Source organism: Aquarana catesbeiana, linkage group LG01 (assembly GCF_042186555.1).
Source record: "Aquarana catesbeiana isolate 2022-GZ linkage group LG01, ASM4218655v1, whole genome shotgun sequence".
Classification (NCBI taxonomy): Eukaryota; Metazoa; Chordata; class Amphibia; order Anura; family Ranidae; genus Aquarana; species Aquarana catesbeiana.
In genome coordinates, this window is record NC_133324.1 from 580,146,979 (window position 1) to 580,172,177 (window position 25,199).

The window sequence follows — 25,199 nt, forward strand, 5'->3', positions numbered from 1 at the left end:
GAAAAGGGAAACCAGCCAATAACTTTTTACAAGGAAGCTCGGCTGACCAGTTCTTAAGCCATAAAAGTCTGTGCACATGTACAGACAAGAGCCAGACAAGAAACTTGCTGTATTGAATCCTTTAAAGCATCAACGGCAAAACACAGTGCTCGAGGAATATCCGTCTTACTTTCAGGCAGATCATCCTCCTGGTTAGGCCCATCAGGCGGTTTTACCTGATCCTTTACGGATTGGCAAATACCAATTGCTGCAACAGCTGGCTGAATTGCTGAACTGGCCAAGGAAAAAGAAGCTTTTAATAATAATTCCAATTTCTTGTCAACAAGGTCTTTCAAGCCCTGTGCGTCTACCGGACAAGTTCATTTCTTGTTAACCGCTTCAGCCCCGGAAGAATTTACCGCCTTCCTGACTAGAGCGGGTTTTTTTTTATTCGGCACTGCATTGCTTTAACTGACAAATGCGTGGTCGTGCGACGTCGTACCCAAACAAAATTGATGTCCTTTTTTCCCCACAAATAGAGCTTTCTTTTGGTGGTATTTGATCGCCTCTGCAGTTTTTATTTTTTCCGCTATAAACAAAAAGCGACAATTTTGAAAAAAAAAAAGCAATATTTTTTACTTTTTGCTATAATATCCCCAAAAAAAAACAAAAACTTTTTTCCTTAGTTTAGGCCGATACATATTCTTTTACATATTTTTGGTAAAAAAAAAAAAAAAAAAAAAAAAAAAATCGCAATAAGCATTTATTGATTGGTTTGCGCAAAAGTTATAGCGTCTACAAAATAGGGGATAGATTTATGGCATTTTTATTAATAATTTTTTCTTTTAACTAGTAATGGCGCCGATCATTTTTATCACGACTGCGACATTATGGCGGACACATCAGACACTTTTGGCGCTATTTGGGGACCATTCACATTTATACAGCGATCAGTGCGATTAAAAATGCACTGATTACTGTGTAAATGTGACTGGCAGTGAAGGTGTTAACCAGGAGGGGGCGCTGCAGGGGTTAAGTGTGTCCTAGGGAGTGATTCTAAGTGAGTGTGTGTGTGTGTGTGTGTGTGTGTGTGTGTGTGTGTGTGTGTGTGTGTGTGTGTGTGTGTGTGTGTGTGTGTGTGTGTGTGTGTGTGTGGGGGGGGGGGGGGGCTATGTGTGACATGACACTGATCACCGTTCACTAGGCAGAACGGGGAAACGCTTGTTTACACCAGCATTTACCCGTTCTTCCTCTCCGTGAGACGATCGCGGGTAATCCCACGGACATCGAATCCGCGGGACCTGCGGTCGTATTTACGTCGGCCGCGCGCCCGCTATCCGGACCTCGCGAGATCACGTACAATAACGTGATTTCACGCAGCGGAGCCAACCTGCCGCAGTAAAACAGAAAAAAAAGTCCTGTCAGGATGTTCCCAATCAGCATACACCGCCTGTTCCAACAGAGGTGTAGTGGAAATGTCTGTGCGACCTGAAAAGGTCTCAGAGATCCCAACGAAGACCGGGGGGGGGGGGGGGCTCAGTCATCTCTGCAAGAGGCAACTTAAAGGCAGAACAAACCATTTCAGTCAGAGTCAGGATCAAAAACCTCTGCGACTGCTCAACCCATTCCTGCTTCAGACGAGGAGACTCCGGGGAGGGGGATCTGTCATGCTTCCTGCCACCCTGCGGGATTGAGGCAATCATGCCGGCAATCCTGTGCTCTAACCCGGCTAGGGCTGAGGACAGTTCATCCTTAGTGATAAAGGGTGAAGCAGCAGGGTTGACTGTAGGCACAATATCAGATAGGCGCAGTGATTTAGATTGCCCGGGAGCCTCTGGTCTTTCAGGGGATACAACACTAGGGATACGACTAGGTTCATCAGGAACTACTGATGACGTAGGTGTGCCCTTCCCTGTTGCGTTAGTCCCGCTCCTCTTTTTGGAAGACATTCAATGCCTGCAAACAAAGAGTACTTGGGTGTAATTAAACCACCTCACAAGGCAGACCTTTTAATAGGACTCACCAAGCCCCTATGCAACAATCCTGCTAAGCAACTTTAGCCTGTCAAGCAACACTTGGTGACTCACGTGACCCGGGTAAGGAAAAATGAACCATTGCAAGTGTTTGTTCAGAGCCTGTTCTGTCCCATAGCTGCCTTCTCAAAGCACCACATGCTTGGCCTGCACAGCCTAAATAAGCTGGGTGTGTGCCGGAACCGTATAAGCGTGTGTGCGCACGCATGTGCGCAGTTCCTGTATTGGCGTACGACGCAAATTTTCGTACGCCCAGATAAAGGCTACGGCGCATGTACAGGCAAAGCTGTGAGCGCCATGGCCGCCAAACAAACTGCTGAGCCCAGGAGCGCTCTTGCGAACACACGTGCGCCATGGCGCACCAAGGTGAAATGGCACGCCGTGGTGCGCCATCATACAGGTAAAAAACAGCCAGACAAGCAAAAAAAAGGTACACTTTGCAAACACCCACAGCTAGCCCAGAACTTCCCCATAGGGTCACCGCACACAGGTGTCCAGCCTTTAGCTAGCTGGACTGATTGTTACAATCACTGGGACACCCCACAATAATAAAATAAAGGGGTTTCACTTACCCGTCCAGGCGCAGGGCCACTTCGAAACTAAGGGCCCAATCTTCACCCTTCACGGTGGGTTCCTGTCACTAAGACCTTCAAGGACTGGGTATCCTTTCATGTTTAGGGTCCACTCCCTTGGACCTGTACAGCACCCTGCAGGAAATGCCTTAGCGCTGTAGTGTTCAGGATTTCCACTCCGCAGGGTCCAGCGCCCGGAGGCCACGTTACAGGCAAAACCTCGCAGGATCTTGAGTCTTCTTTGCGAGGCTTAGGTACCATTTAGCTAAGCATAAAAGCCTGTGTCAAATGGATCTGATCGGTCAATCCCTTGATTCATTTTTTGGAACAGTTTGTGGGACTGGACCTCAGAGAGCTCAAACAAACCGTGCCATCCACCTTGCAGACACTGGTTAAAAAACTGAAGTGCTTCCTGTATGGGGGGGGGGGGGTTATATAGGGGATCACTTCCTGTCTGAAGACCTTTGGTCTACCAGTGTCCATTCACCTAATGATGCAGTATAGCCCAGGAAGTAATGAATATTAGCCTGACTCTGTGTCCCATGATGTATGAAAAAGAAATGAAATTTTTTAAGAACCAAAGTAAAAATTGCATTTTCTTGAACTTGAGAGGGACACAGGAACAATACATTTTAAAGGAAAAGTATAGCCAAAGCTATTTTGGCTATACTTATTTTGTAGGTCACAAGACTGTAATTAGTTCTTCTCTTGTGACCAGTTTTCAGCCGACAGTGGGCTAAAGCCCGCAGTCGGCTGACATCACAGAGCCTGCCCAGGCTCGGAAAAGAACCTGGCCATATGGTCAGGATCTATCCAGATGCCTGGACCAGTAGCTTGCTCAGCCTCTCAGCAATCTGCTGAAAGCCTCAGCCAGCTCCTCATACCCCCTCCACTCGACGCTCCAGGGAGCACTGGAGGGGCAGAGTAGAGAGCCTGTTGCTGGCAGTCACGGCTCTCTGCTCAGAAGAGAGAACTGAGAGATCAGCTGTGTTTGATCGCTCATTTCTCACTGCAGAGCCAGCGGGGGACAGATGCAGCATTGTATTGAAGCTGCATTCACCTAGGCGAGTATACATTTTTTTTTTTGTTTACTTTTTCAAAGTCCATACTTATCTTTTAAGAAACTATTATTTAACAGTAATAAATTCAATTGTACTTTTTAAAATAAAACTCATACCGTTTTTGTGGAGAGGATTTAGAAGCTGGGCTAGGAGGTCCTTGAACAACAGAGCTATCCAAGCTATAGATTTGATCTCTTGATACACTTCTTACTGAAGGAACAATTTCAGTTTCTTTATCTCTTTCAACAACCAGATTAAGTGGCATATCGGATTCACAGTCGTCCACCTCCTCCTCAGAAACAACTTCATCATCAATGTTATTAAAATGAGTAATTTTCAATTTTTCATTAGCTGCAGAACTTGTAGTTGCTTTTATTTTGGTTTCATTTATTTCTCCTAAAATTACAAATGCATAAAGCATAGTGTTAATGTCTGCAAACAATTGCTTAAAATACAATGCATAAATATCACAATATGCTAAACTGAAAGTCTTTATTTAGGTCCTTGCCTCTAGCAGCCTGTGAAAGTTAAAGGGTAACTCTGCTTTTGTGGGAAGAAATAGCAAAATAAAAAAACATAATATAACATATTCGTTACACAAAACATATTGCAAATGACGGTCATTAAAAGTTCTCCTTCCTTTTCAATCTGCCACACTATAAATTTTCTTTCAAATTCAATGCAATATGGCAACCTGGAGGCATTCTGTACACAGATAGTGTATGGAATGCCTCTCCAGAAATGTCCTTTCCTGCTTTTGTGACTGGCTTACTGATTTTCCCAAAAGTCTGCACCAAGATACAAGTCAGATTTTGGGTATCCTCTGCAGTAAAAAAAAAAAAATTTTGTGCGATACTCTCAATGGAAGATCATGTCTATAAGGCATTCAGACCCTGCCATTTTCCTCATTTGAACCCAAAAAATGCAGCAGCTAATTGATAATTATAAAGTCATTTCCATTCACATAGCACATGGACACCGAAAAACAAACCGCTATTTCTTCAGAATAAGAAAAGGTAGGAATCTGCAACATTTCTTAAAATTCCAGCAAAGTACATAGAGAACCCAGAGAGAATTGTTTGTTTTTGTTTTTTTCAACAAAAGTGGAGTTACTCTTTAACCACTTGCCGCCCGCCCACCGTCAAATGACGGAAGGACGGTGCGGCTCTCGTTCTGGTTGGACGTCATAGGATGGCGCACCCGAACGGCTGCTCCTGTGAGTCCGCGGAGGCACGCAGCGTGGTGATCGCAGCTCTTTATCCAGTTGCCTACCTTGGGCATCCTACAAACGTCCATAAAACCCCCTCTGTACACAGGATGTGTCTTGTACACCTTGCACCACCTATCTTTTCTTATCTCCTTCTGCTCAGCTAATGTGCACAAGCCAGTGAAATCCTATGACTGTGAGATAGTCAGAATCACTCTGACAGACAGACAATCTCAGTGAGAGTTCAAGGCAACATTTTAAGCCAAAACAACAACAAACAAGTAACACAGTAGCTATATCTTCTGAGTGAGAGAGCTGCAGCTTAGGCCTCATGCACACGAGACGCGTGTTCAGAGGCAGTTGGACACTTTTTTCAACTGCCCCTGAACCCATTCAATGTTATCCTATGTGTCCATGTACACAGTCTCGTTTTTTGGTGTTTTTAGGCAGTTGCGTTTAACCTTGTTTTTCCAGAAGCAAAAAAATGGGTTCAGACGCAAAAGTTTTCCATGTTTCAGAGGCCAAACTCGGCTAAATGCCGGTACCGCGTTTAGCCGCGTTTGCGTTTATAAGTGTTTTTACAACCCGACTTTGGGGCCCCATATCTCGGGGCCACTTGGTGCTAGGAACCCCAAATTTGGTGTGTTAACACAGTTGGACTAACACTATATCATATATATTTGGGGTTCCTAGCACCAAGTGACCCCGAGATATGGGGCCCCAAAGTCGGGTTGTAAAAACACTATACTTACTACAAAGTCAGGTCGGAAAATGTCATTCTCTGCTGAAGTGCTTGACATTTTGCGACCCGAATTTGGGGCCCCATATCTCGGGGCCACTTGGTGCTAGGAACCCCAAAAATTTGGTGTGTTAACACAGTTGGACTAACACTATATCATATATATTTGGGGTTCCTAGCACCAAGTGACCCCGAGATATGGGGCCCCAAAGTCGGGTTGTAAAAACACTATACTTACTACAAAGTCAGGTCGGAAAATGTCATTCTCTGCTGAAGTGCTTGACATTTTGCGACCCGACTTTGGGGCCCCGTATCTCGGGGCCACTTGGTGCTAGGAGCCCCAAATTTGGATATGTTGTACTGTGCTAGCACACCAAATTTGGGGTTCCTAGCACCAAGTGACCCCGAGATACGGGGCCCCAAAGTTGGGTCGCAAAATGTCATTTTCTGCTCTGCAGACGCTTCTAGACGCAAACTCGGTAAAACGCGGCTAAACGCGGCATGCTAATGCGGCAAAACAGGCGTTTCTGAACGCCAGTTTCAGCTTTTAAAAACATGTGTTCAGCAGAGTTTGCACCAGCATCTCGTGTGCATGAGGCCTTAGAGGTAAGTTTTTATTGTGCTGCACCAGGACAAGCTCTTTTTTTTTTTTTTTTTTTTTTTTTTACTACTTAACCCTATTATTTCAACCTGTATAATCACTACTTAACAGTTTCATCTCCTGTTTCATGTTTCTATTTTAAATCACTTGCTGGAAACATTCTTTTATAAAGCACATATATACATTGTTATCTTTAAGGATTTACTGTTAAAAATATGTGGTTTAGGGTATATCGGTTTTATATTAGATCAGTAAGAACTATAAATTACTGATGCATTATGAGAAAAATGAAATGTATACAAAAAAACTTTAACATGCTTTGTAGCAAAAAAATATTGTAATGTTGCAGTAAATAGAACAAGCAGCAGCATAAAATGTATGTATTCCTAACATTAATGGTACGTGTTCAAAATATTACTGATCAAACTTGAAAATAAATGTTTTTTCAATTTTTGACTAATTTTCCCTTAAAATGCAAATAAATTAAAATTCACAGAGGACTTTAGAATCACGAGAAAGCCCCCAAAAAACTATATGTATCAATTCTTTATCATAAGTAATTACAAAGTTATAGACTCATGAACAGACATACATAGCAGAAATGTGAAATATGGTCTGGTCCATAGGGGGTAAACAGGTGTGAGAGCCAAAGTGGTTAACCATGTGATCGGCTGTTTCCAATCACAGCCGGTCACATGTAAATACAGGAAATGCAGGCTGACAGAGTGTGCGGTGAGGAGAGCCGATCAGTGGCATCTCCTCACATCGGAGAACAGGGCATGTAATCAGGGCACTGATCATGAGTGCCCTGATTACGGTAAAGCCCCAGAAGTGCCACCAATCGGTGCTGCCTTTTAGTGCCCATCAGTGCCTGCCTATCAATTCCCATCAGTGCCACTCATCAATGCCCACCAGTGCCACATCATCAGTGCCCACCAGTGCAGCCCGTCAGTGCAGACCATCATTACTTTAACTGACAATTCCGCGGTTGTGTGACACTGTACCCAAATAAAATTTTGGTCCTTTTTTCCCACAAATAGAGCTTACTTTTGGTGGCATTTGATCACTTCTGCGTATTTTTTTTTTTTATTTGCGCTGTAAAACAAAAAAAGAACGAAGAAATCAAATTTCTTCGTCAATTTAGGTCAATATGCATTCTGCTACATATTTTTGGTAAAATAAATCTCAATAAGCGTATATTGCTTGGTTTGCACAAAAGTTATAGTGTCTACAAACTATGGGATTTTTTTTTTTCATTTTTTTTTTTTTTTAATAGTGATGATGGCGATCAGTAACTTATAGTGGGACTGCAATATTGTGGCAAACAAATTGGACACCTGACACTTTTTTGGGAACCAGTGACATTATTACAGTGATCAGTGCTAAAAATATGCACTGCCACTGTACTAATAACACAGGCAGGGAAGGGGTTAACATCAGGGGGTTAACTGTGTGCCTAGTTTAGTGTTTTACTACTGGAAAACATGGATCGGTGTTGCTGCTTTACAGAAACACAGGATCCATGTCTTCTGTACTGACAGAATGACAATCTGCCTTGTTTACAAATGATCCGCGGGACCCACTGTTTAAAATCACAGCGGGAGCGAGCCCAAAAGCCGAAGTGCAGAATCACATATATATACACACACACATGATTATGCACAACGCAGCTGCCCTGTAGCAGTAGATCTGCTATTGGGCAGTTGGCAAATGGTTAATGTCTTTTTAAAGTGCATGCTTTTTAAGGTCTTTGTTTCAATTTATTGAACGCAAAACAAAAAACGGTTATTTATTTGGCTGTGCACATGTATGTTTTGTAATCCTTGTCTTGCTATTCAAGCACACTTTTTTTTGTACAGCCAAGGATAGGATATGCACACTATAGGATAAGTGATTCTGAAGCATTAATCTCTAATTTAAAAATGTTAAGAGTGGATCTACAGGTGATGCTGTATCCAAAAACTGCTAGGACACATAGGCATAAGTAATGCAGAAGGATAACATACGACCACCTATATGGAAAAGAGGGGGTGTACCTTCATGTAAGAGGTTGAGTAGAATATACAGAGGATTTTAGGCTTGAGATATACCGTTTGAGTAGGAAGTAGACTGTGAATGTAGTTGTTTAACTCCATCTACAGGCCTTCACCACTGAGGTAGGTGTACACTCTCACTAAAAGAGGTAACGGGAATGATACTGCCAAAGACAGAACCCAAAGAGACAGCTACCCTTAAAGGGTGAATAAATTAAATGCTCCTTTAAGGAATCCTCAGTGTGCTAAGCATAAAGCCAAAGTGTCCTACGAATGTGGACAGACATTACGCCCATGCAAGATACAAGCTTAGATGCTTGCAAGTGAACATCACAGCTATAACACAGCACTCTAGACCAGTGGTCATCAAACTGCGACCTAGGAACCGAAAGCTGCCCTTTGCTTGGCTTTTATCCTGCCCTTGGGCACTATACCTCCTACTGAGACGAGACACTATTTTGCCAACTGACAATGGGGTACCATTTCTCCCAATGACACCAGCAACAGGTCACTATTCCTTCCCAATGATACCAATGATGGGGAACTATTACTCCGCCTAATACCAAATATGAGGTTTACTCCCACTGATGCCAGGAAAAATTTCCACTCCCGCTGGTAACAGTCCGGTCCCTCTACAGTCTGAAGGAAAATAAACTGGCCCTTTGTTTAGAAAGTTTGGAGACCCCTGCTCTGGACATTTGTTCACATTTGTGTACAGAGTAGTTAAAAAAAAAAAAAAAAAAACTTAAAGTGGATATTGAAAGCCAAATTTAAGTATGCAGTCTCAACCTCGCACTGTGGAACTGTAGATGGCAACAGGAAGCGCAATCCTAAAGAAATAGGATCAATAATCCAGGATTGGGTCCTTTTTGGGTAAACCAAAAAAAAAAAAAAAAAAAAAGCTCCTACCAACAATGGAGGAATATGGGTTGAGATCACCTGAAGTTGTAGGACTGTACTCTGTATCATTCCAATGACATGTTGCAGAAAACAAGCCCAAAGTGAGGCAAGGCTTCATGTACTCACAAACCCAAGCAGCTGGTGCGGATAAGAGCGACAGGTAGCCAGAGGTGACCAGATCACTATAGACATGGAAGGTGTCACAAACAAAGACCACTGGCTCCCGCTGTCAGTCAAATCCTTTGATGAGCAGGGACGGGGGCCAAGCTGCGCTGTCTGTCTATGGGCGCAGGCAACGTGGCTTGGAATCAAGCCCACAGGTGTGCCATGATAGGAAGTGGCTTCCTCTTGTGGCACATCAAGAAGAGGAGGAGCAACGGCGGGGGGGCCAAGAAGGGGAGGATCTGGGCCACTCTGAAATTCCAACTGCTTATTTAAATTAAAAAAAATTTAAAAAAAACACAGCATTTGCAATCCCTTAAAAGCAGCTGTATTTTATGGAAAATGACACTAAAAATTGGCCATTGTATATACTGAGCATTATAACAAAATATCAAGCGCTTATTGGCATTCCTCAAATAATTGGGACAGTGCATCAAGAGAAAATGTGGACTTTATGATTACTTACCTGTAGAGTAGTACCAATTCAATTTAGAAACGCGTGGATTTGTTGAAGAATCTGTTCTTTTCTAAACAAAAAAGTATGTATGATGATTGGAAAAAGTTATGATACGACCACTAGTATGGCTTGCTAGTAGAGGTCGGCCGATATTTGGTGTTTTTTATTTAATCGGCATCGGCCGATTGTGCTGATAAAAAAAGCCGATATAGCTTCAGCGTGACTTGCAAATGACTTCTGTAATAGAAGTCAATACATGTTGACTGGCATGCGTTGACGGTAAAACGCTGCTAGTTTTAGCAGCTCTTTACCGTCATTTTAGCAGCGCTATTCGGCTGCTAGCAGGGTGCTTATAACCCAGCTAGCAGCCGAGGAAGGGGTTAAATGCGCCCCTGAAGCGCCGCTGCCGAAACGCTTAGCAGGTGCTTCGGCAGCAGTGCGCATTCATTTCAATGGGCAGGAGTGGTGGTATACACCGCTCCAAAGATGCTGCTTGCAGGACTTTTTTTTAACATCCTGCCAGCGCATCACCTCAGTGTGAAAGCACTCGGGCTTTCACACTGAGACTGCAGGGGAGCCGTTTGACAGGCACTTTACAGGCGCTATTTTTAGCCCAAAAGTGCCTGGAAAAACGCCCCATTGTGAAAGGGGTCTAACTGTTAGATTTTATGAGATGAAGGTAAAAAAAAAAATCGGCCTAATATATCGGCCCAAAAAAATCGGCATCACATATCGGCCATCGGCCACCGCGATTTCTAAATATCGGCATCGGCCAGAGAAAAACCCATATCGGTCGACCTCTACTTGCTAGGCTAAATTTAATGATAGTAGCATTTCTTTAACAATATTGGGCTTCTCTTACACTCCTATATCATTCTGAGTTTATAACATTCTTCTCTGAATCACATTTTTATGGCTACTCTTTAGAGTATACTTCCTGTAGCACAACGTGACACTCTCCTGTGTTTTCTTATACTGCATAGTGTTAGCTGATGCAAACTTAAGCACGTTAGTTCAGAGAGGGTATTGCCTAGTTTAAAATAATTTAGGATAGAGCAAAAATCAGGATAAGAACCAATAGCTACCATGTAACCTCTGAAAGCAGTTTTAATAGTTCCCCTGACCAGCTTGGTAAATTGCTCCTGCAGTGTAGTGCAATCATTTGGCCGCTATACTTTCTCCTCCCAATATTCCCAGAAAAAAAACACATTTGAGCACATCGACTATCACACAGTGTTCTAACAGCTATACTACGCACTCAAAAACATACATTTTAACATGGTTTTTGTTCTTTTTTGTTTTCTCTTTTTATTTTTGTATTTGATCAAGATTATCCATTTGTTTACTCTTTACCATATTCTTAAGTAGATGTAGTTTGTTTTCTACAAGGTCAACATACAGATATCTAAATCAGACAGTTGTCTTTTAAAGCAAATGTATGTATAAAAGACAGATATAATCTATATTACATGACTATGTCTCGGTCTGTATAAGCTATGACTTTTATGTTTATAACCTTGTTAATGTTTAAAACCAATAAAAACTTTTAATTCGAAAAAAAACACACACATTTTACACACAACACACATACATTTTGTCTTACCTTCATACTTCCTGGAATGTTAACATTTGTTTTACTGTCTGCAAAAAATGATGACCTACTACCAGGCGATTCTTCACCACCTACAGATGAAAACATTACATAATTATTTTAAGTGCTCCTACTTTATATCAATATATTCCAATCTGTTTTATATTAAAAAAATGTATGTATGTAATGAATCAATGAATGTATTAAAGCAGCCAAAAAAAAAAGAGAAAAAAAATATTAGCCCAATAAAAAGCTAAAATAACACCAGCTTTTGCTGCATTTATTCATTTTCAATCCAAAGACTAACCACACAGCACTTTTTTCTGCCGATGGATGTCATCAGTCTAATGGTCAGCATCACTCAAACTACTTCCCCTGAGCCCAGGTCATCCAGGACCAGCTCAAGCCTGTTACTGGATAGTGAAGAGTAAGCCACACAGTGATGAGCTAATCTCAGCCACCCTGCTTTCTATTAACATTTGTTTGTATTTGCATTTCTTTTTTTCTTGCATTCACATCTAAGATTGAGTTGCAGTCAAATGCTAATGCCCGGTACACACAAATGATCGTCTTTTTTTTTTTATGCTAAATCTGATGAGTTTACTAAAGTCACGAAATTTTGCGTACAACAGAATAAAAATTTGAAAGTGATGTCATGTGTTGTCATGCTTTTGTATTGCATTTTCGAATGACAGCTGTACTGATTAAACTAAAACCGTACAATCTGGCATCGTACAAAAAAATTTTTCATGCATGTCCAATCAAATAATATCGGATGAACTGTCGTGATTGGCTCTCGAAAGCTCTGTACTCCAAAATCAGTATTTTTTGTACATTTTTCTGATCCTATGTACCGGGCATAAGTCTAAACCTATTCCCATACCAATTCTAAAGGCTCGTACACACTAAGAAAATCGGGTGAACATTTTTGTCCAAAGAATTTTCGTAAGATTTTCGTATAGTGTGTGCACAACTTTTGACAGCCGATTTCGAATTTTCGTACGAAAATGCCCCGAAGGGATATACTCCAAAATTTTTCTCGTATGGGAACAGAATGAACAATTTTCATTCAATGTGTACCGTTTTCGTACAAGCAAAATAAGAAAAGACTGTGCATGATCAGAATCAATAAACAACAAAAAAAAAGCCTTTGTCATACGAGAATTTTCGTAAGAATTTTCGTTCATCGGTTCCGATTAGCTGTGGAGCAACAAAGAATAATCGGATGATCGTTCGCCCAATTTTCTCATAGTGTGTGCCCCACTTAACTCTACTCTATCTACCTTGTATAAGAAAAGATGTCTATACTTACCTATTCTAAATCCACTTCAGTCTGGTCACATGATGGGGTCCTAGTGCTGGTTTCAGTGTAAAGGAGATGCCCCAACAACGGCTGCAGAGCCTGGGTGATGTCACCCATAGGCTTACTAGGGGGCATATGTTGCTGACTGTCCCTCCTCTACACTGAAGCCGGCGCTGGAACCCGATCATGTGATCAGACTGGAGCAGCTTCAGAATAAGTACAGTGGATATAAAAAGTCTACACACCCCTGTCAAAATGTCAGGTTTTTGTGAAGTAATGTGACCTATAAACTGTACAACAAACTGAAATCTTTTAGGTGGAGGGAAGAAAAAATAAAAAAATAAAATAATATGGTTGCATTAGTATGCACACCCTTAAACTAATACTTTGTTGAAGCACCTTTTGATTTTTATTACAGCATTCAGTCTGTTTGGGTATGAGTCTTCCAGCATGGCACATCTTGACTTGGCAACATTTGCCCACTCTTCTTTGCAAAAACACTCCAAAGCTGTACTCTTCTTTGCAAAAACACTCCAAAGCTGTCAGATTGTGAGGACATCTCCTGTGCACAGCCCTCTTCAGATCACCCCACTGATTTTCAATCGGATTCAGGTCTGTGCTATGGCTGGGCCATTCCAAAAACTTTATTCTTTTGGTGAAGTCATTCCTTTGTGGATTTAGATGTATGCTTTGGGTCGCTGTCATGCTGAAAGATTAAGTTCCTCTTCATATTTAGCTTTCTAGCAGAAGCCTGAAGGTTTTGTGCCAATATTGACTGGTATTTGGAACGGTTCATAGTTCCCTCTACTTTGACTAAGGCCCCTGTTCCAGCTGAAGAAAAACAGCCCTAAAGCATGATGCTGCCACCACCATGCTTCACTGTGGGTATGGTGTTTTTTTTTTTTTTTGGTGATGTGCAGTGTTGTTTTTGCGCCAAACATATCTTTTGGAATTATAGCCAAAAAGTTCAACCTTGGTTTCATCAGACCATAACACATTTTCCCACATGCTTTTGGGAGACTTCAAATGTGTTTTTACAAAACGTAGCTGGGCTTGGATGGTTTTCCTAGCAAGAAAAGGCTTCTGTCTTGCCACTCTACCCAAAAGCTCAGACATGTGAAGAATACGGGAGATTGTTGTCACATGTACCACACAGCCTGTACTTCCCAGCTATTCCCACAGCTCCTTTAATGTTGATGTAGGCCTCTTGGCAGCCTCCCTGACCAGTTTTCTTCTCGTCTTTTCATCAATTTTGAATTTTGGAGGGACATCCAGTTCTTGGTAACTAACTGTTGTGCCATATTTTCTCCACTTGATGGTCACTGTCTTTACTGTGTTCCATGGTATATCTAAAGCCTTGGAAATTCTTTTGTACCCTTTAACTAAACTAATACTTTGTTGAAGCACCTTTTGCTGTAGGATGTGACTAAGAAAATGTCAGGAAAGACCTACAAGAACAGCTGAACTTTATTTGGGTTTAATCAGAGGCACTTTTTTAAATGATGGCAGATGTATACTGACTCATACGAGATTGAATGTGATTGTTTAATTCTGAACACAGCTACATCTCCAGTTATAAGAGGGTGTGCACGCTTATGCAACCATATTATTTTTGTTTTTATTTTTACTTCTACCTCCCCCCTAAAAGATTTCAGTTTGTTTTTCAATTGAGTTGTACAGTTTATAGGTCACATTAAAAAGGTGGAAAAAGTTCTGAAATGATTTCTTTGTCTCATATTTTACATCACAGAAGCATGACATTTTAACAGGGGTGTGTAGACTTTTTATATCCACTGTAAGTATAGACATCTTTTCTTTTACAGGGTAGATAAAACAGTCTAGGAGTGTGGGGGGGGGGGGGGGGTTGGGTTTAGGCTTATTAAGAATTTAAAGCCTAACTCCACTTTTGTTGAGAAAAAAAACATCCTCCTCTAGGTGATCTATGTACATTGCAAGGATTATGACAAACTTTGTTGCAGATTTTTATCTTTTGCCATTCTGAAGAAATCCTCCACGAGTGTTCGGACGGCACCAGCAGTAACCTCAAAGTCCTATTGGACGAAACGTACATCAGGCTAGGCATGGAGCAGCAGTGACGTCCGAACACACGTGGAGGGTGCTGGACTAACAAAATTTATCATTTTTGTTGTAAGCCTATTTTATCATTTTTGTTGTAAGTACAATTTTTAATAAACTCCTTTGTGCTTTTAAAAGAATGTTGCGCAATGAGTTTATCTTCCTCTTTCATAAGATGAATGTGTGACCGGACTCTGAAGTTTCCTTGACTGATAACTGTGGGGTATACATCTGTGGAATCCAATTAAGCAGGTTGGGTAGTGGATGCGGTTGAGCCCATTGTGAGGGGTAAAAGCTCACTAATACGCATATAGACCCTGGAGGGTCTAAAAATCTGGTAAGCAGATACACTTATCCTATCTATCCTGTGGGGAGCACCGGGTGTCTTCACGAATTGAGCATTGGATCAGCACGTTTTGAGTTAAATATTATGGATGTGGAATTGGGACACTTGGATTATTAACAATTTTTTAAATTTTTCACGTTTTCATTTTTATTGCATCAGATTTTTTTGCACTTTTTTCATTAAAGCGAAGTTCCACCCAAAAATGGAACTTCCACTTTAAAGGGAAGGTGACCCCTGACATGCCACATTTGGCAAGTAATTTTTTTTTTTGGGGGGGGGGGGGGGACCCTCTTTTTTAGAGGGTTCCAGCTCCCACTTCCTCCCGGGGCACCGCGGTGCCGGAAGTAAGTTCACCTCTCCTCCCTCCCTCTCGGCAATCATCTGGGACACGTCACAGGTCACTGGACCATTGGACAGGTAAGTGTCAGCAGCTGCGGTATTTTTTTTTTTTTTAGTCAGAACTCCGCTTTAAGGGCATGGTTTGACAGCGCTACACATTTTTGATTTAAAAAATTTTTATTATGAAGTGTACATTATTGTGACAGCTGCTGTCAGTCACGGATCATCCATGTCATATATATATAAAAAAATTGTATTTACTTTTTATGCACTTAGTGCAATATCGCTTGTTTACTATACATTGATAATGATGAAGCATGACAGAGCTGCACTAATGTGTGTGTTTTTTTTCAACCACTTAAGGACCGGAAGGATTTGCCCCCTTAATGACCAGGCAATTTTTTGCGATACGGCACTGCGTCATTTTAACTGACAATTGCGTGGTCGTCCGACGTTGTACCCAAACAAAGTTTATGTCCTTTTTTCCAACAAATAGAGCTTTCTTTTGGTGGTATTTGATCACCTCTGTGGTTTTTATTTTTTGCGCTATAAAACAAAAAAAAGGAGCGACACTTTTGAAAAAAAAAAAAAATATCTAAAAAAAAATCTAAAAAAAAAAAAATGTCTTCATCAGTTTAGGTCAATATGTATTCTTCTACATATTTTCGGTTAAGAAATAAATGATTAAAAAAAAAACACAATAAGCGTATATTGATTGGTTTGCGCAAAAGTTATAGCGTCTACCAAACAGGGGATAGATTTGTGGCATTTTTATTATTTCTTTTTTAATAGTAATGGCGGCGATCTGCGATTTTTAGCAGGACTGTAACATTGCGGCGGACAGATCAGACACTTGACACCAGTGACATTTATACAGCAATAAGAGCTACAAATAGCCACTGATTACTGTATAAATGTCACTGGCAGGGAAGTGGTTAACACTAGGGGGCAATCAAGGGGTTAAGTGTTCCCTAAGGAGGTGTTTCTAACTGTGGGGGGCAGTGTACTGACTGGGAGAGATTGCTGTTCCTGATTACTAGCAGATCTCTCTCTACTTTTGTCAGAACGGGGATCTGTCTGTTTACATTGACAGATCCCCATTCTTGCTCTCTGAGGAGCGATCACGGGTACCAGCCACATGCATCGGCTCAAGAGTCACACTGCGGGCATGCCCTTAAAAGGGGCCGCCTTACAGCTACATCGATATGCGCAGGGGAGCCAACCTGCCGCCGTATAACAACGGCGGCTGGTCAGCAAGTAGTTAAATCTGCCAAGAGCTGATCTTTAAGTTTCAATTGGAGATAGGTAGGCACCCTTTTGAGGCATTGTACTGCAGTATATGGGGTCAAGGGATGCTTTCGCTCCTATTAATAGGATATTGAAATTTGCACAAAACAGGGCTATTGCCCTGAATTCTATATACAAGCATTTAACCACTTGACAACTGGGCACTTAACCCCCTTCCTAACCAGACCAATTTTCAGCTTTCGGTGCTCTCACACTTTGAATGACAATTACTCAGTCATGCAACACTGTACCCATATGAAAATGTTTCCTTTTTTTAACACAAATAGAGCTTTCTTTTTGGTGGTAATCACCACTGGGTTTTTTTATTTTTTTTGCGCTATAAATCAAAAAAAGACTGAAAATTCGAAGAAAAAAAAAAAATTCTTTGTTTCTGTTAAAATTTATTGCAGAGTATTGGCGAGTATTGGCAGAGTACTGCACAGTGTTGCAGAGTACTGCACAGTGTTGCAGAGTACTGCACAGTGTTGCAGAGTACTGCACAGTGTTGCAGAGTACTGCACAGTGTTGCAGAGTATTGGCCAGTGTTGCAGAGTATTGGCCAGTGTTGCAGAGTATTGGCCAGTGTTGCAGAGTATTGGCCAGTGTTGCAGAGTATTGGCCAGTGTTGCAGAGTATTGGCCAGTGTTGCAGAGTATTGTCATTATTTACATTGAGCGGTTGCTGCCATCACTCCCCCTCTCCTCTCACACTGTACCGGTACAGAGAGGGGAGGGAGGAACCGGCGTCATGACGTGATGCCGGTTTGTTTACAAGTGATCGCTCCGTCATTTGAGGGAATGATCACGTGGTAAACGGCCGCGATCAGTGGCTATTTACCGTGATGCGCCGGGTCCGGTCACGGATGTTCCCGGGTGCGCCCCCCAGGGGACATCCACCCAGAACTAGCCGACCGCGCTGTTGCCGTCTTTCGGCAATGGCCCGGTCGGCAAGTGGTTAAAGCTGAATTCTGAACACATTTACATTACTGTGAAAAAGTTTTATGCAGGTGTGAACAAATTCTGTAAAGTAAGAATTCTTTCAAAAAACTAGATTTGAATTGTTTTTATCAATTTGCAAAGTGAGTAAATAAAAGAAAAATCTAAATCAAATCAATATTTGGTACGACTACCCTTTGGCTTCAAACCAGCATTATTTTCTTACTCTTGCACAAAGTCAGGGTTTGTGTAGGATTTTAGATTCAGATGTAAAAACAGTTGTGTAGGAGGCTTAAAACTGGGGGAGGAACAGCCAAACTTTGCTACTAAGGTGAGGTTGTGGAAGACCATTTAATGTCACAGGTCATACACGATGGCAAGACGGAACACAGCAACAAACACAAGATAGTTATACTGCATCAGCAAGGTATTTCCCAGGTAAAAATTTCAAAGCAGACTGGGGTTTCAAGATGTGCTGTTCAAGCTCTTCTGTAGAAGAAGGAAACAGGCAATGTTGAGGACAGTAGACACAGCGGTCAGCCAAGGAAACTTAATGCAGCAGATGAAAGACACATCATGCTTACTTCCTTTTGACATTAGAAGATGTCCAGCCATGCCATCAGCACAGAACTGGCGGAAACCAGTGGAATCCAGGTACACCCATCTACTGTCCGCATGACCACAAACATACAGCCAAAGGGAGAGCTTTACTAAAACAGAAACATGCAAAAACTGGTGCAGCTCTGCATGGAATCCAATCAGCTTCCAGGTTTTTTTTTTGTTAAAGCTTATTCGAACAAGCTGAAGCTTGACACTGATTGGCTACCATGCACAGCTGCACCAGACTCTGAGTGCTCCAGTTTTAGTAAATCCTTTCCAATGTCATAAAGAACCATCTTCAGTGTAAAGAACAAGGAGCCCTGAAATTGATGGTTTGGCCCCCACATACACCTGATCGCAACATCATCAAATCTGTCTGGGGATTACATGAAGAGACAGGAGGATTTAAAGCAGCCTACCAAAGAAGATCTCTGATTAGTTATCCAATATGTTTGGAACAGCCTACCGAGTTCCTTCAAAAACTGTGTGCAAGTGTACCTAGAAGAACTGATGCTGTTTTGAAGGGCAAAGGGTGGTCACACCAAATATTGATTCAATTTAGATTTCTCTTTTGTTAATTTACTTTCCATTTTGTTAATTGATTAAAAAATAAATCTATTAACACTTATATTTCTGAAAGCATTCTTAATTTACAGCATTTTTTCACATCTACCTGAATATTTTGCATAATAGTGTAACTACTTCTCTCACTTGCTACAATCTTGCAATCTTTCATTATGCAACCCTTAGACCCCTTTCACACTGAGACACTTTTCAGGCATTTAAGCACTAAAAATAGTGCCTGTAAAGTGCCTCTCATGCCTCCCCAGTGTGAAAGCCTGAGTACTTTCACACTTGGGCAGTGCGCTTGCAGGATGGGGAAAAAAAAAAAAAAAAAAAAGTCCTGCAAGCAGCATATCTTTGGGGCACTGCCCCTGCCCATTAAAATGAAAGGGCAGCGCTTCGGAAGCGCCGCAACACGGACGCTCTTAACCCTTTCTTCAGCCACTAGCAGGGAGTAAAAGCGCCCCGCTAGCAGCCAAAAACCACCACTAAAACAATGGTAAAGCACCGCTAAAAATAGCAGTGCTTTACCGCAAACTGACCCCTGCCCCAGTGTGAAAGCAGCCTTACAGAAATTTGTAGAATGTCCTGAATGCAATCTGTTTTGCTCCTGCCCATCGCCCTCATTCCATTCCACTTCCCTCGACTGACTGGCTTCAACAGAGCAAGGTAAATGAGCCCCAGTTGGAGCTGCTACAACTATGCTGCCATTTAGGCTACTTTCACACTAAGGCGTTTTTCAGGCGCTAAAGGGTTAAAAATAGCGCCTGAAAACCGCCTCCCCTGCCTCTCCAGTGTGAAAGCCTTGTTGCTTTCACACTGGAGCGATGCGCTTGCAGGGAGAAAAAGTCCTGCAAGCAGCATCTTTGGGGGCGTTGCGGAAGCGGTGAACACACCGTTACTAAAATGCCCCTGCCATTAAAATCAATGGCCAGCTCTTCGGCAGCGGTGCTTTGCGGGCCAAAAAGTGCCGCTAGCACGACGGTAAAGCGCCGCTAAAAAATAGCGGCGCTTTACCGCCGACACCCCCCGCCGCAGTGTGAAAGTGCCCTTACTGTACTGGATCTTGAGTAGTTACAGGGGGGCTTTCCGGAGTTGTATACTAAAGCTCAGAGGTCTATTACTCTGCAGAAACTTAAATGAAAGAACTACTTTCTGATATCCAACCCAAACTTATGGGACTAAGTTTCTGCTCTTCAGTTCTTCCCTGAAGCTGATCAATGGAATGGTGGTGAAACCAGCAAAGCAATAGGGAATCGGTACAACTCTGGAGCTTGTTAATTTTCAGCTGCTTGACCATGGATAGGGAAGCTCCTTGCTCTTTTCACTACTCACATGGTTCAGGTTCATGGGAGTTGTAAGATTGGGGGCGTGCCAGCATGAACCAGTAGTAACAAAGCATTTTGTGTACTTGGAAGAAGGTACACATCTTTAACCAAAATGTGCCATCCCCATTATTTACTGCAGAGGCAAGAAGGTCTCTGAACATCTCCTGCACCCTAGGCTTGTCTTGCGGACGATAAGACTCTATTATTAAAGTGTTGCTAAACTCAGGACCATGCATTCACTATATCTGGTCTCCCACAAAACATGGAAATGCAATCGTTTTAATAAATATAAACTTCATAATACCTTTTCCTATTCAGTAGTAGCAGTATATAGCAATCTTGTGACTTCTATCAGTTCCTGGTTAAAGCTTGTAGGAGGAGTTTTCTTACTGCACTGAGCTGTCCTATCAGGATCCAGGCCCCCTGACCCTCTGTCTGGACAATGCAGATTGGCCCTGTGCTGATCACATGCACTCATCCAAGAAAAAAACCTCTCTAGCAATTCACACCAAACTGACCACATGCAGGGTGCCTCTATAGACTCGCTCTTATCCAGACCTATTTTGGAGTCAGTGGAAGGGGAGGATCAGAGAAGACTAGATCAAACTGCCTTTTTACATAATGCAGAGGATTAACCCATTAGGTTCCACAGTGAGTATGACAAGCATGCTTTACTGTATAAACAGACTGATTTTACTGTTGTGGGTTTAACACTTTGAGTTTAATTAAACAAGCATTCCCACTTTATAAATTTAAATGGTAATTTTTAAAAGACTCGTTTTTCACTTAAGAAAAGGCTGCGCACAACCAAAAACAGTTGTGGCCGCTTGCCAAACGCCAGTAGCTTACACTTCAAAGAGATAGAAGGCGTGCTTGTACTACACCAAAGAGTGCTCTCCAACCACACAATCTGTTTTTCAAGACAGTTTGGTTTATATACAGTAAACGTACTACAAAAAAAAAAAAGAACAGGTATATATAGCATGGAAACTCAAATGTTAAAAAGTATATAAAAGCGAAAACTTTTAAGTTTTGGATTGAGCAGAGAATGGTTAAAATAAAACCGGTTGGGTTTTTGCTTTGGTCTGTGTCCATACTGGGGAGAGGAACCCTCTCTATTGGTCTTGTTGACCACTGCCACCGGGACAGAAAGTGATAGAAAATCCAAAATGTTATAGCTCTTTAGTTAGCAGAAATCTTCTAATGGAAATACCAGTTCTATTAGAAGCTATCCAGCCAAAGAGTTTCTCTCAATTGCTGTGGTACCTCCAGGACACGGAAAAAAAAAAAAAAAAAAATCTTCACTCTATCCAAAACTAAGCAAAACGTTTTGGCTTTTTACTCCCCTAAATAAAGGAGTTAGTTGAATTACATACATACTTTCAAACCTCTTGTTTATATTGCCCTGATATGTTCTATATATGAACATTACACAATTTGTATACCTTTACATGCACTGTAACTGGTTATGCAACTTACTCGTATCATGAAAATAATCCTTTATTGCAGACAATACATTAGTCCCAGGCCGAAATTCAGGTAAATCTTCAGATCTGTATGAAAATATCAACATAAATTATAAGCATTAATACACTGTCCATGAGACAATATGACACTTAGGCCCTCTTACAACTGTTGATGGATGCAGACCATTAGCTGGCAAGCCATCCTGTGCGCTTTTGGCTGAAGAGCCCACTAGAGGATGCACAGTTACTCAATGGTTAGGAAACATCATGCATAGCCAGAACATCACATGCCACATTCATCTTGATCTACTTCAGTGGAATCTGCGCAATAGCTGGGGCTAACTGCATAACTAGATCCAGACATAAGGTGTGGACACACCCACGTCCAGTGGCTCTACCCTGCTGCTGGGATCCCCCCTTTCCAGTATACAGCTAAAGTCGACTTTGATTAATCAAACCCTGGGTTGCTGTGCATTTAGAGAAGGTGTCATCAGCTGCAGCTGTCAAAAAAACAGTCTGAATCAGTGTCTATAAACAGCACTGGTCCGTACCCAAGAAAAAAATGTAAAAGAAAAAAAAAGTTTTTTTGTTTTTTATTTTTCCCTTTATATCCCCTTATTAACCCTAAGTTTGCTCTAATCAACCCTAATTACGGTAACTCATTCCACTTCTCCATCTTCTCCAAGCTGAATTTCACCTCTTTTCATAAAACCCAAAATGGAATGATCAGTCCCAGCATAGATCATACCTCTGTACCATGTTCCTCTGTTGTCTGCCGATCCCCTGATATTCTGGATTTATTTGCGGCTTTATGTGACACGCTGTATATCCTGCTGATAGACTTTCCCATTCACAGCCACTCCTGCAGCAGCTAGAGTCTGTAACACTCCCCTCTGTAGTCTTTCAGACTCTGTAAATGATGTAAATGCCTCCACAGCTCTGATGGTGGGTGGGATTGAATACATCCTAATTAGGGATGAGCTTCGAGTTCGAGTCGAACTCATGTTCGGCTCGACCATAAGCTGTTCGCCAGTTCGCTGAACAGCGAACAATTTGGGGTGTTCGCGGCAAATTCGAAAGCCGCGGAACACCCTTTAAAAGTCTATGGGAGAAATCAAAAGTGCTAATTTTAAACACTTATATGCAAGTTATTGTCATAAAAAGTGTTTGGGGACCTGGGTCCTGCCCCAGGGGACATGGATCAATGCAAAAAAAAAGTTTTAAAAAACGGACGTTTTTTTCGGGAGCAGTGATTTTAATAATGCTTAAAGTGAAACAATAAAAGTGTAATATTCCTTTAAATTTCGTAGCTGGGGGTGTCTATAGTATGCCTGTAAAGGGACACATGTTTCCCGTGTTTAGAACAGTCTGACAGCAAAATGACATTTCAAAGGAAAAAAAGTCATTTAAAACTACTCGCGGCTATTAATGAATCGTCGATCCGACAATACACATAAAAGTTCATTGATAAAAACGACATGGGAATTCCCCACAGGGGAACCCTGAACCAAAATTTAAAAAAAAAGACGACATGGGGGTCCCTCTAAGTTCCATACCAGGCCCTTCAGGTCTGGTATGGATTTTAAGGGGAACCCCGCGCCAAAATTTTTAAAAAAAATGGCGTGGGGTCTCCCCAAAAAATAGCAAAAAATGGCCTGGTTCAGGGGGGGGGGGGGGCTCTCTCGTCCCCCCATCTTTTCCTGCGGCCTGCCAGGTTGCGTGCTCAGATAAGGGTCTGGTATGGATTTTTGGGGGACCCCACGCCATTTTTTTTTTTTTTGGCACAGGGTTCCCCTTAAAATCCATACCAGACCTGAAGGGTCTGGTATAGATTTTGAGGGGGACCCCACGCCATTTTTTTTTAAATTTTGACCGGGGTTCCCCTTAATATCCATACCGGACCTGAAGGGCTCATCCCTAATCAGCATTCTATCTCACCCAGTCACACATACAGAAGAGGCCAAACCTCCCAAGTCCCGTCTCACAGATCACAGCATTATTCAATAAGGAAATACATTCATATAATATACACAGCCTGCTGTGAAAGCTAGGCAGGATTGAATGGATCACGATTAGAATTCAATCCTGCCCAGTTATATATGTCAACCAGTCTGAACAGGCAGAGTCCCACCCCACAGATCATGCCCTCCCAGAGCCCTGCCCTCTGTGAAGTGATTAATTTACATATGAAGGAAATATCTTCATAATAACCTCCTAGAGCCCTTACTCTGTAGTCTTGCAGTAAGTCATTATTCTTTGGCATGCTGCAAGACAGGAATGACGCAGGAGAAGATATGACTCATATACACCTTTCACCACCCACATGAAGGCTCAGAAACACCCACAGTAACTCTAGGACCCACCCATATCAACTCCCAAAACTGGTACAAGTGATTCCCATAGTCCGTCCTAAAATACAGAGGCTCAAATGATCAAGGGACATGTAGTATCAGGACTGGAAAAGGAAGGAAACAAAGTAAAAAAACTTTGAAATTCAATCAGGAGGAGGAGTGACATCACAGACACAAACTTCTTTAATTATTTTCCTATTTTTTTGTTTCTATTTTATAAACTTTCTCAGAGTACAGTACATTTACTGCGACAGGGCAGCACAGGCAGGATCACATACATGTAAATCATCTGGTCTCTTCCACGTTATTGGCATGCAGCTCCCACGACCGCCAGCGTACTGCGGCTCTCAGTACTATGCAATCACAATGTCAACAAAGCTGTGATTCCTATTGGCCCACAGCTATCACATGGTACCTGGGCAAATCATAGCACTATGGACCACGTGATTAGCTGTAGTCACAGATTACTAGTAATCACTGCTGTTATGAATGTAGCCCACTCATAACAATTCAAAGACATGTAGCAGAATGCATTTTGGACAAAATGTATGAAGAAATTTGATTTTATTGAAAATGTTTTATAACAGAAAGTAGAAAATGTTTTTCTGTTTCAGAATTTTTTTTTTAAAGTAGCGCAGTGCAGAATAGCAAAAAACGGCCTGGTCATGAAGGCGGTAAAACCTTCCAGAGCTAAAGTGGTAATATTTAAACATTTTTTGTTTTGTTAGTTAATACTTTTAAAACACTAAACATATATTTACACATTTCCCATCTAAAGTGGTTCTAAAACCTAAAGGTTTTTTTTTTTTTTCGTAATTCATTGGATGCATTAAGATAAAAAAAAAAACTTCTATGTCACAAATTTCCCACCCCCCCCCCCCCTTACACTTACCTGATCCCATTTTTGTTCCAGCACTGTGCATGGGAGCAGCGTCTCTCTCCTCTTCTCCCCGCTCTCACAGGCTTTGCTAAAAGCCATTGGCTCCTTCTGCTATCAATCAGAGCCAGTGATGAGGGATTGTAAGCTCTAACGAGCAGGGCCCTCAGATCCCTCCTGTATTGAATTGTATTGTAACTGTACTGTTTGCCCCATGTTGTAAAGCGCTGCGCAAACTGTTGGCACTATATAAATCCTGTGCAATAATAATAATCGAAGCGGAAGGCGGGTCAATAGGCACACACTGCGATGCTCGGGAGCAAGCCTGCACACGCATTCTATGGGGGCACTCGCCAAAGAGAAGGAGCCAGGAGCACTGGTGGGTGACACGA

General features: G+C 41.9%; 1 protein-coding gene across 3 annotated transcripts in view; it reads right to left on the minus strand.

Moving 5' to 3' along the window:
* CENPC (centromere protein C) overlaps positions 1-25,199 on the minus strand; it is a 299,799-nt gene that overhangs the window by 256,298 nt on the left and 18,302 nt on the right. For all 3 annotated transcript variants that reach the window (XM_073597780.1, XM_073597787.1, XM_073597774.1), the window contains exons 3-6: positions 21,593-21,666; positions 11,348-11,427; positions 9,754-9,814; positions 3,762-4,041 (exon numbers count right to left, since the gene is read on the minus strand). In XM_073597780.1, the coding sequence (XP_073453881.1) occupies positions 3,762-4,041; positions 9,754-9,814; positions 11,348-11,427; positions 21,593-21,666 (495 nt within the window). The remainder of the gene's footprint in view (positions 1-3,761; positions 4,042-9,753; positions 9,815-11,347; positions 11,428-21,592; positions 21,667-25,199) is intronic.